The sequence below is a fragment of the Leptodactylus fuscus genome, chromosome 4 (assembly GCF_031893055.1).
Source record: "Leptodactylus fuscus isolate aLepFus1 chromosome 4, aLepFus1.hap2, whole genome shotgun sequence".
Classification (NCBI taxonomy): Eukaryota; Metazoa; Chordata; class Amphibia; order Anura; family Leptodactylidae; genus Leptodactylus; species Leptodactylus fuscus.
The window spans coordinates 69,226,265-69,239,301 of NC_134268.1; the positions used below are offsets into that span (position 1 = coordinate 69,226,265).

The 13,037-nt window shown below is 44.4% G+C and overlaps 1 protein-coding gene across 2 annotated transcripts in view; it reads left to right on the top strand.

Annotated features, from left to right (window-relative positions):
- Window positions 1–4,130: 4,130 nt before the first annotated feature.
- The window catches only part of ABHD3 (abhydrolase domain containing 3, phospholipase), a 44,146-nt gene continuing 35,239 nt past the window's right edge, over window positions 4,131–13,037 (top strand). For both annotated transcript variants that reach the window (XM_075270621.1, XM_075270620.1), the window contains exons 1-2: window positions 4,131–4,352; window positions 4,453–4,616. In XM_075270621.1, the coding sequence (XP_075126722.1) occupies window positions 4,194–4,352; window positions 4,453–4,616 (323 nt within the window). In that variant the 5' untranslated portion in view covers window positions 4,131–4,193. The remainder of the gene's footprint in view (window positions 4,353–4,452; window positions 4,617–13,037) is intronic.

The window sequence follows — 13,037 nt, forward strand, 5'->3', positions numbered from 1 at the left end:
CCTGTGTTGGCAGTACATGTAAACTAACTTTATAGAGACTCTGACGTCCAACCCCTTAAGGTTCAGCCTCTTTTGGTATTTTTTTTACTTTTCCTTCCTTATCACAAGAGCCATAACTTAACTATTTTTCAGATGAGTATCCTATGTGGGCTTGTTCTTTATGGGATCATTTGTATGTTCCATTGCCATAGTTTTGGAGTAAATATTAATTTCATTTTCTGCCATTCACTATGTGGTAAAAATGACAAATTAACCTCATTTCATGGGTCAGACAGAGCATTGCAATATCACATATGTGTAGATATTTTTATGTTTTATTACACATTTCATTAAATTTAGCACCAACGTAAGGGATGGTTTCTTCACTTCCCAGTACACATTGGGGCAGATACATCAATCTCCTAAACATCTTATTTGAAATTTTTTAAACATTTGCAACAAAAATTGTCTCAAAAATAAATCCATTATTGCAAAGGAAGTTCTCATCTTTCCCATGACACTAACATTGTACGATTATAGACAGGGTTAAAACGAAAGAAGGTGGAGTGTGAGTGTGTGTCAGAAGTGTAAGGCCGGGCCCCACGAGATGTAATTGCCGCTGGAAAAATTGCAGCGTTTTAAAGTCGGGGCAAAGTGGATGGGATTCTAAGGAATCCGATGACCACTTTGCGGTAAAAATCGAGGTGCGGACACACTGCGATTTTCTAAGCCGGCGCAGTTTTGGAAATCGCAGCTTGTCAATTATACCTACAGAAACGCCAGCGGTTTCCCCATAGGTATAATTGTAACAGAAAGTCCACAGAAGAATCATCTACCAACTTTCAGTCTAAAGCACTGCGGGAAGAACCGCGATGCATTGCCGCTGTGTTTTTTCCCTTGCTGCTGGATGCCCCATTGGGCCTTAGCCTAAGCGCTATGGCACAAAGCACAGTGTTTTACAGTCCCTGCAAAGTGGATAGGTTTCGCTAGAATCACATTACAGAAAAATACGCGGTCACATTTTTGGAAATCACAACATGTCAATTATACAGTCCCATTGTGTGAAATGACGTTCTTTGTTATGTATCTGTCTGTATTTGAACCCTACAAATTGTACAGTACTGCGGAATATGTTGGCGCTATATAAATAAAATGTATTATTACTTACAGAAACACTACCATATAGGTGTAATTGAAGCAGGAAGTCCACAGTGGAAAACAATGCAGACCTTTTGTGCAAAGCCTTGCAGGAAAAACCATGGTGGAAATGCATTGGCTATGGTCCACTATATGGGCCTTAGCCTGAGATTAAGGTCCCACGTTGCGGAAACGCATCTTTTTTTTGCTGCATTTTTTGAGCTAAAGCCAGGAGTGCATTGAGCAGAACGAAGAAGTATAGGAGCTTCCTATATACTGTATACACTATAAAAATGTTTCCCATGGCATGACAGCCATTTGAAATGTAATGTGTATTGTCTGTCCTGAGATACCTAAGCTTAGGAAAAGCTGACTGAAAATCTTAAGGGGATGCATTGATTTGAAGATGGGAAGCAGATCCCGTAAATGAATGAAGGCAGCAGCAGTGCTAAGACTAGGCACTTCTCTTGGTGCCAACTGTCTCCGAAACCATCCTTCCATAGGAACAGCTAATGACTGCTGAACACAGAAGATAATGAGGCAAAAACTGCTGATGGGTGAAGGTGGCATATGACCAGCTTGCTGCCTTGCGCTAAGCACATGACTTGCACCTCAGGAGGATTGCTGGGACTATAGAATAAGGTTTCCAGAAGAAACAGCAAATAAAAAAAACAAGTACAAAAACAATTAGGTTAAAATGTGGGAGTTTGCCACAGCATTTATTTGATATATGGAAAACCTTGTCATATGAAATTTAACTATGTCATAAGTGTATGCCATCGGGGGGCATGTCATTGTTGGTACATCAGGTGGCAGTCTTGACCTTAACTGGACGTGACAAGGTCCTTCCATGCCGCAGCTGTGGCATCTATAATACAGAAAATATACATTACAAAGCGTACAGAAAAATATAAAAATACCATGGTTAAAACAATAAGGCTCATTAAGAATAGGGCGGTAGGACGATTCCTCCAGGCTTGGGAGTGATCCAAAGAGGTAGGAGATAAGGTTACCTGAAACTATATAACCTAGATAGCACCTAGGGAACATATGATCTCCTCATTCAATGAGAAATAGGTTCCACAAGAAAGGTCAGCAGGTGATCTGTCTGGAGTCCGACACCCAGATCCTGCACAGATCAGCTGTTCTAGCAGTCTCTGGGTGCGCATACAGCACCACTCCAATTCTGCCGTGCCCCAGAACCACTACTATGCAGCGGACGAGGCTGCTGAACCTATGGATAAGTCAGTCAGTTTGGGGCTAGAAAACCCCCTTAAAGGGACAGTGCCCAACAGTCGGAAGCATACCCCCCACCCCACCCCCAAGAGTAAACAGTAGAGGAGAAGGCACTTGTTTGACATTTGTGTCTCCCATAATTTGAGAGCAACAACTATGGGAAATAATTCCAACTATTCTCTCCTGATACCTCCACCACACTGTACCGCCATTCAATTTATAAGCTGAATAAATGGTATTAATATAGGTGAAAACCCCCATGCTTTGTTAGGTTTTTGTTGACTAATAACACTAGCCATCACTGCAGTGCCTTGTACTCACTTACTGAGAGATCTAGCCACCTTTGGCTTCTTGTTTTAAGATTTTTCAAAACGAGATCCGGAGACCAAATGTCCACAAACTTACAACTTGCAATTTTTCTTTGATGTCCACGATTAAGTGCATCCCCAATGGAGCTACAGCACAAAATTGTGAATCTCTGTCTAACACACATATTCTCCACCAGTGGTGCAAAGACCACCCCTGGGTATAATTGAATAGGGGGAACCTTCTAGTTTTGCCACCACTGACTTTATGACAACCACTAATAGAAATGGCAGCAACTCACCATGCTTCAGAACAAGAGGACTCACCAGTTTAAGGTGTTTTGTTCTGGACGCCACTAAACTGCATCCAGCCTGGCGATCTTCTCCTCCATTGCTGCCGTCACTCGCAGTGTGAGTGATGGGAAGAGTAGATGTGTGACCTCACCTCTGATGAAGATGGTGGGGAGCAGGATGGTGATTTTGCTCGCCTAGGGCTGCGGGCCCCTCTCCTCCTGTGATTGCCACTGAAGCAATGTCTAATGGAGGAGGCCATGTGAATGTCTTTGTGTGTAATGATGAGAGTGCTTGAGGATGATGATGACACGTTATGCGACTGCACAAACTGCCAACATGAGACCGGCTTTAGCCGATGGACCTCCTCCCATTTATGTGCACTGAGGGGGTCAGAGGCGGGTGCAGGCCAGTAGATCAATCTCATAAGATAGGTCTGCACTGTCAGCTACCTGTGACTCCTCGCTGCTGCCACCTGACAGGGTGCAGGTTACTGTTGCAGCAGCTGGAGGGAGCTCTAGCTCTGCTGTAGACCTGGGAAAGACAGGTGGGGGTGAGGACCATGTATTGCCTGGGGGTGGTGGGCTTTGTTCCCAACCACTTTGAATGCCTTCCTGGTGGCTGAGGTGCGGGTGCGCTGCAGACTCCTGTGTCTTCTGATGTGATGGCTGTGAGCCAGCAATGGAGATGGGAGGGGGCGCTGAGGAGGGCCGGGAGAGGAGTGTGTGATGCCGAGTCTGCAGCTGACAGCCTCCTACCCCGGACATGGCTGCTGTGAGAGCTGACAGGCCTGACCTATAGCAGAGATAGGGGCTAATGTGGTTGGGGGGTGTCAGCCGCGCTCTTATCTGCTTCCAGAGGGGGTCGCTAACGCCTGCCCTCCTGCTCCGGCGGTGGTGGTACCTGCAGACATCAGTGGAGCTGTCCTTGTAGTGTGGAGCACACGGAGCCTCCTCCAGGCTGGGCAGCAGAGCCCTGTGAGCGATGTGACAGCACTCGGTGATGCCGCTGCTTTGTCTGCGCTCTATCTGCTCCTGCCGGGTACTAATTGCCCAGCCTGGGAGCTCTGGCCCAAACTGATTGGCTGCAGTCGGCGAGTGGGCGGAGTCTGTGGACTTCTCAGTCGCTGATTGGTTGTAGGTGGAGCGTTGCACAATCTCCCCATCCCAGTGCAGCACCGGCTTCTGTGCTGATCCTCGCCCGGTGTCCTTTGCATGTGGCTGAAGGGTGACAGCAGGACGAACAATGCTGGGCATCTTAAATCTGCAGGGACTCACCCGGGAGCTGTCACTCTACCTGGAAAGCCAAGTGCGGGTGGGTCTGTTCGGCTCTGGGGTGGGCTTGTCCTTGGTGCTGGGCTTTGGTGCAGCTTATGCCTGTTACTACCTTAGTGTCATCGCCAAGGTAAGAGAATGCCACCCACCTTTCTGGGCTGCTGTCACCTGTCCTCTGCATGGTTTTCTGTGCCTTTGGTCATTGTGTAATTGTTGCTTCTTGTCACCAGAAACCTCAGTTGGTGACCGGAGGAGAAGCCTTATGTCGCTTCCTGAAGCAGCACTGCCCGGCAGTGACAGAAACTTACTATCCTACAATGTGGTGCTGGGAGGGAAGAGCTCAGACATTGCTAAGACCATTCATCACTGTCAAGCCGCAAGTGCATTACAACAAGTGAGTATAGCTCCTCTAGTGTAAAGTGTCACACACAGCAGCAGCCCCTCTATACCTATGTGCTGTCAGCCCTAGTGCACACCTACACCTCGCCGCTGTGACCAGAGCATTCAATATATACCCAGAGACGGGGTGATCTGCACCCCCATACTCCTCTAGTGTAAAGTGTCACACACAGCAGCAGCCCCTCTATACCTATGTGCTGTCAGCCCTAGTGCACACCTACACCTCGCCGCTGTGACCAGAGCATTCAATATATACCCAGAGACGGGGTGATCTGCACCCCCATACTCCTCTAGTGTAAAGTGTCACACACAGCAGCAGCCCCTCTATACCTATGTGCTGTCAGCCCTAGTGCACACCTACACCTCGCCGCTGTGACCAGAGCATTCAATATATACCCAGAGACGGGGTGATCTGCACCCCCATACTCCTCTAGTGTAAAGTGTCACACACAGCAGCAGCCCCTCTATACCTATGTGCTGTCAGCCCTAGTGCACACCTACACCTCGCCGCTGTAACCAGAGCATTCAGTATATACCCAGAGACGGGGTGACCTGCACCCCCATACTCCTCTATTATAAAGTGTCACACACAGCAGCAGCCCCTCTATACCTATGTGCTGTCAGCCCTAGTGCACACCTACACCTCGCCGCTGTGACCAGAGCATTCAATATATACCCAGAGACGGGGTGATCTGCACCCCCATACTCCTCTAGTGTAAAGTGTCACACACAGCAGCAGCCCCTCTATACCTATGTGCTGTCAGCCCTAGTGCACACCTACACCTCGCCGCTGTAACCAGAGCATTCAGTATATACCCAGAGACGGGGTGACCTGCACCCCCATACTCCTCTATTATAAAGTGTCACACACAGCAGCAGCCCCTCTATACCTATGTGCTGTCAGCCCTAGTGCACACCTACACCTCGCCGCTGTGACCAGAGCATTCAATATATACCCAGAGACGGGGTGATCTGCACCCCCATACTCCTCTAGTGTAAAGTGTCACACACAGCAGCAGCCCCTCTATACCTATGTGCTGTCAGCCCTAGTGCACACCTACACCTCGCCGCTGTAACCAGAGCATTCAGTATATACCCAGAGACGGGGTGACCTGCACCCCCATACTCCTCTATTATAAAGTGTCACACACAGCAGCAGCCCCTCTATACCTATGTGCTGTCAGCCCTAGTGCACACCTATACCTCGCCACTGTAACCAGAGCATTCAGTATATACCCAGAGATGGGGTGACCTGCACCCCCATACTCCTCTAGTGTAAAGTGTCACACACAGCAGCAGCCCCTCTATACCTATGTGTTGTCAGCCCTAGTGCACACCTACACCTCGCCGCCGTAAACAGAGCATTCAGTATTTACCCCGAGAAGGGGCAACCTGCACCCCCACAATTCACTGTCTTTCATTCTGAAATGTGGTAAGCTGCTGTCATACATCACGTTATAAGTGCTATCATGGTGTGCCAAGCATCTGTATAAAGTAATGTTTCCTCTTGTAGGTTTCTCAGGGCAGGTTCCAGGAGGTGTATTTAATTTACAGGGGCCGATCATGGTGTCTGGCGCAGAAATTGCAGCATTTATCCCATCAAAAGCTGATTGTTATACTGGACATAGTTGATAAGGTTGAAAAAAAATGCATAACCATCAGACCTATTCTATAATCCTACAGTGCTAATTCAGTGTAAGGCAAAAACCCTTTAAGGCCTGGGGCCCCATGGAGCGTAAACACTGCTGCAAAAACTGTGGCGTTTTACAGTCCGTGCAAAGTGGATGGGATTTCTGTATAGGTTTAGCTGAAGCAGAAAGTCTGCAGAGGAAAACTGTGGACTTTCTGTGAAAAGCTTTGCAAGAATAAAACGTGATGAGTTTACGCTGCTCTGGTGTCCCCTGCCACTTTCCGTTCCAGCGGTGCCCAAGGGTTTGCTCCAGCATGTGACAACTGCCAATCAGCAGTCTAAGGAAAGGCATAGGGATGACATGGGTGACACATGTGAGTGACACCCTAGTTCCTTTCCTTAGTCCCCTGATTGGCCTCAACTGTCACATGCAGTGATGACTTCTACAGGAACCTGTCTCCGACTGTCCGGTGCAGAAATCTGTACTTTGCCCTTTAAGACAAATGCCAATGACCTGTTATTAAGGTAGAAATTGCTTATTGACTCAAATATAGAATTCAGAACATTGAGATATTTTCTAATACTTGTATAGGTTACATTATGAGGTACATTATTACTCAGCTGATACTGAACCTGTTTTTTCCACCATTTAGCTATCCATTTCTTAGAAGCACCTAAGTGGTTTTCATATATTGGGCCATAGCAGCTATAACTTGTATTATTGCTACTTGCAGTAATAAGGGTAGGAGGTTCACATGTGTTGTTTGACCCATTATTGTGTTCCATTCTCGGGCCAGAAGAATGGATTAACTTATAAAGTTGTTCCACCTAATGAGTGAGAACATCAGATCCAAGGAGCACCATTGACTATAATGGGGTTCATCCCAGACGTCACTGGATGAAATAATTCCACTTGCGAGACTTCTTGGGTCGCAATTTCTGATATACTCTGCAGCAGACGGACTCAGACTTAGATATGAACATAAGTAATACGGTATGCACTGAAGAGTCTTAGGGTTTATGCACTCTTTGTATATTAGCTGTTGATTTTCCACACAGATTTACCACTGGAACATCTGCAGCGTAATATACTATCAGAATTAGATGTTTTAACTAATATCATCTATTCTCTGGAGAAATCTTCTGTGCATCGATGGACATTTATGGTCCCAATTTTAGAATGTCACTTTGCGAGGGGCTAAGTGCGCAGCAGACACTCCATCCATGTTGTATATGCGGATTTCACTATATATATATATATATATATATATATATATATATATATTTTTTTTTTTTTTTTTTTTTTTTTTTTAATGTAGATTGTGAGCCCCACATAGAGCTCATAATGTACATTTTTCCCTATCAGTATGTCTTTGGAATATGGGATGGAAATCCATGCAAACACGGGGAGAACATACAAACTCCTTGCAGATGTTTTTTTTTTTTTTTGCCCTTGGCGGGATTTGAACACCAGGCAGTGCTAACCACTGAGCCACCGTGTGGCCCCTGATTTCACTATATATTTGTTATGGTGAAAACCACTGAAGTAGCTATAAATAATTTCTTCTGAAAGAAAGAGGAAATACTACATATCAGTCAATGTGGTGACAGAGGAGAAGGACCATCCTACAAAAGTGATCTGTCACACTCCGCTTCTGCAGCAAGAGATAAGTGTCTGTGGAGTCTGTATAGTCCTCAGGTTCTGACATCAGAATGCAGTCTTTAGACCAAGATTATTTACAGACACTTCAATAGAAATTTCCATTACTGTGCACTGTATCCATTTATCTTGGATATTTTTGGGATATAGCCTATGTCCTGGGCTGGCACTGTGATTGGTCCATCTGAATTTAGCAAATGATAGAAGAGGGTTAAGATACTTAGAAATACATAGATCAGCACAGCCCTCTGCTGGGTGTAGTAAGGTACAGGACAGACAAAATAAACTATTGCATAATAGTTTATCAGTATAATAGGTTTCAGCAGCAAACCTAATACGTTGCGCCTCTGCATGGTACAGTTATACATCTCACAAGTGAGAATAGCTTGGTCTCAAGCATTGTCATATAATAAAAGATCCAAATCCAGGGTTCTGGAATTGCAAAGAGAGGTGTCATGAGATGATATGGAACAGCCAGGATACTTGCACGTTACGAGGTCTGAGTTAAGTAATGTTTTGGTGGTAGGATATCATCTTGTCTCAAAATAAATATAGAAACTTTTCATTTTAATAGTAGGAGCGTGTAGAGAACTTCAAGACGTGTTTGTGATTCACATGTCTGAGAACAAGAAGTTCTGGCAGTCATGTAGATATTCCATAGGCATGAGCATACAAGTTCTTATAGTCCTTGGACATTCTATAATAAAGATACACCTAGGAATGACAGACATACCAGTCATTATAAGTGAGCAATACATTGTATTACATATTATCTGTAAAGATGGGTTTACACTCAAAATGTGATGACTGATGATTGAAATGTTCACTTGACTTCTGCATTTACGTGCCTGAAATTCTGCAACATTGAGATCCTGATATGTGGGAATCTTCTTTACTAGTCCACATGATGGGTATCTCACTGATCACTATTTATTACACATTTGTTATTGCTTTATCGTCATGTTATATTAATTGCTGTGTAAAATTTAAATACATCTTTAGTTTATGACGTCTACTAGTGACTTATGTCACCATTACCACCATGAGGAGTGAGACTGCCATGCCCGGTACTCTGCCAGTATTATCGAAAATAATCTTTCAACTCTGTAATAATAGGGATTTACCATTGCAGTTATTACTATGCTCATACTTATTACATCACTATCTTAAGATGGCTACATTACATACATATTCAGCCAAGTATGCAGTTTGTTTTATGTGGAGCAATAGCAATCTTTATTATTGCTGTTGATACGGTTGTACTGTGTGAACAGTGATTCCCCTTTACAGGAACGGACAGAATTTATGTAGCAATTTCTATGTTGGAATTGCTTTGATTGATAATTTTTGTATTTTATCTAAATATATCATTATATAAAATAGGCAGCTTTTCCCATCTCATCACACATGCCATGTGAAGGTTACAAAAACTGCAGATGTGATGTTGACTTACAACCCTATGGAATTTTGTCTTTCTATAGATTTGCTAAGGTGGGATCTGACTCTGCAGTATACTATATATACAGCATACTGTAGTGTATTAAAGTCACAATTCTGTCTTACAAAGTTGAGCACAGGTAAGATCTTTAGTAGAGTATTTAGATTTTTCTGCTTTCCTTTTTCATGTGATATATAGTTCATGGTCATGTGATATACAGTCCATGATCATGTGATGCACACACAGGTATATGTCTCGTCACAGCACAGTAATCAAACATTTGTCTGTTAATGAACCGTGCACCTGTGTGCTCATCACATGACCATGGACCGTATATTACATGACAATGGACTATATATCACATGACCATGGACCGTATATTACATGACAATGGACTATATATCACATGACCATGGACCGTATATTACATGACAATGGACTATATATCACATGACCATTGACTGATTTTTATCCACTGTAAATAAGAAGAATGAATGACAGCAAGCAGAGATAAAAGGTAAAGTTATGTATACTTTACCCACTACCTTTAAAGAGATCCTATCATACAAACCCTTTTTTTGTAAGTAACACATCAGAATAGCCTTAAGAAAGGCTATTCTTCTCCTACCTTTCGTTGTGTTGGCCGTGCCGCCGTTCTGTAGGAACCTGATTCTTGTTGGTATGCAAATGAGTTCTCTCGCAGCACTGGGGGTGAGCCCCAATGCTGCAAGAGAACTCTCTCCAGTGCCGCCTCCATCTTTGTCAGCAGCATCCTCTTCATCCTCTTCTTCAGGCGATGGCTTGTAACTTATAAGCCTTGGGCAGAGCAGACTGCGCATGCCCACAGGCCACAAGAAAATGGCCGCTTACAATACTGTTCAAGCGGCCATTTTCTAGTGGCCTGTGGGCATGCGCAGTCTGCTCTGCCAAAGGCCCGAGGCCTAGCAGTCGGAAACCTGCGCCGGAAGAAGAGGATGAAGAGGACGCTGCTGACAAAAATGGAAACGGCACTGGAGAGAGTTCTCTCGCAGCATTGGGGACGCCCCCATTGCTGTTTGAGTGCTGGGGTCCGCCTCCAGTGCTGTGAGAGAACTCATTTGCATACCGACAAGAACCGGGATTCCTACGGAACGGCGGTGCGAAGAAGACATTGAAAGGTAGGAGAATAGCCTTTCTTAAGGCTATTCCGACGTGTTACTTACAAAAAAAGGATTTGTATGATAGGATCCCTTTAATAAACTGTGAGGAATTTATACAGAAAGTGTATTAGTAAATTATACACCTTTTATTATACAAAAAATAACATTAGTCTAGCAATATTGTCCTGAAAGTGGCCAACCCCTTTAACCTTCCTTGGTGGTCAAATGGAATAAAGGGGGACAATGTTACTTGGTATGTTAGGGGAGATAAAAGGGGTTATTAGCTTACAGTTAAGGTGCACATGCACAATAGTGGCCTCCACATGGTGTAATGTTCTATTTGTGCCCCCACGCAATATAATAGGGCATTACACTGTGTGGGGGACATTAATGTGGTATTATACTCTGTGACGAGCTGTAGTGTAGTATTATACTGAATGGGGGACACTAAGGAGAATTATGCTATTTGGGGGCACTAAAGAGCATATGGGGTCACTAAGGAGCAGTGTACTGTGGAGGGGGCACTAAACAGTGAATTGAATTGTCATTCCATAGGTAAAGTTTGGAACTGTACGGCAAACAGTAACACACAATGGGAGATTTAGGAATATTCTAGGCACCAAACATGTGGTGTTAACAGAACTTGCTATGTTTGTGGCTAGTGTAAGAAAAGAATAGTAATGTACAATAAGATAAGCCTATTTATAGGCCAATTTTAACTTGTTATATTTTCGCTAGTTGTCGGATACAACATTAAATACATATTCTTGAAGTAGTAACTAAGTCGTGGCAGCGTTATGGCTGCTGCACAATGAGATGCCCATATGCTTTCAGAAAGCAACATTGGGGTCATGCATTGTGCTCTGCTGTCACTTCTATGAATTGGGGCATTGTTTTAAAATTGACACTTTCATTGCTGGATTGGTATCGCATTCCTCAACATGTCACATGACACAGAATATGGTGCACACGTTCACATGGTCTCTTCTGTGTGAATTACTGTATATCTTAGTTATAACCCAGCAGTTAGAGAAGGAGAAATTTGTACATGGCTCACTTTATATCACAGTGCAATTTTCTGGTATAACTATGCCTTTTCACAGGGTATGGAACTTCAATACATGTGCCTATTATTAAATGAATGTTGGTGTATATTGCTAAAGGAATTCAGATGAATATGGCTTGTAACATTTTTATTTTACTTTATGTTTTTAATATAAAAAATGTATGTCCTACAATATTGTAGCTGCATTGTACCTGTCCAGGGTTGATACACAGCAAAGTCTAAGTTCATACTGCGCCTGGATTCTGTTTACTTGAAAAATGCGAAGAGAAAAGTCCTGCAAACCCCTACACAGTTCTTTAGTGAAGTCGTACTCCTCAGGCCTCAGTGCAGAACTGTGCTGGAGCTGGGACTACAGTGGCAGGGTGATTATAAGGCTGAGGCCACACGTTGTGGAAACACAGCTTTTTTTTGTTGCAGTTTTTGCTGCAGTTTTTTGAGCCAAAACCAGGAGTGGATTGAGCGAAGGTAGAAGTGTAAGAACTTCCCTTATTTTTTCCATTCCTTTTGTAGCCATTCTTGGGTTTGGCTCAAAAAACTGCAGAAAAATCTGCAAGTAAAAAACTGCGCTTCCGCTAAGTGGGGCCTCAGCCTAAGGGTGCATTCACACTGAGTAAACGCTAGCTTATTCTGAACGTAAAACACGTTCAGAATAAGCGGCGTCTAAAGCAGCTCCATTCATTTCTATGGGAGCGGGGATACGAGCGCTCCCCATAGAAATGAATGGGCTGCTTCTTTCACTCCGTGCAGTCCCATTGTAGTGAATGGGGAGTGCCGGCGTGTACGCTCCGGCATGAGCATAGCTTGCCGTATACGCCGGCACTCCCCATTCACTTCAATGGGACTGCTCGCAGTGAAAGAAGCAGCCCATTCATTTCTATGGGGAGCGCTCGTATCCCCGCTCCCATAGAAATGAATGGAGCTGCTTTAGACGCCGCTTATTCTGAACGTGTTTTACGTTCAGAATAAGCTAGCGTTTACTCAGTGTGAATTCACCCTAAGGCCTTTGCCTGAAGGATATTTCTGTCCCCAAATGGACAGATGGTTACTAGAGATGAGCGAACACTAAAATGTTCGAGGTTCGAAATTCGATTCGAACAGCCGCTCACTGTTCGAGTGTTCGAATGGGTTTCGAACCCCATTATAGTCTATGGGGGAACATAAACTCGTTAAGGGGGAAACCCAAATTCGTGTCTGGAGGGTCACCAAGTCCACTATGACACCCCAGGAAATGATACCAACACCCTGGAATGACACTGGGACAGCAGGGGAAGCATGTCTGGGGGCATAAAAGTCACTTTATTTCATGGAAATCCCTGTCAGTTTGCGATTTTCGCAAGCTAACTTTTCCCCATAGAAATGCATTGGCCAGTGCTGATTGGCCAGAGTACGGAACTCGACCAATCAGCGCTGGCTGTGCTGGAGGAGGCGGAGTCTAAGATCGCTCCACACCAGTCTCCATTCAGGTCCGACCTTAGACTCCGCC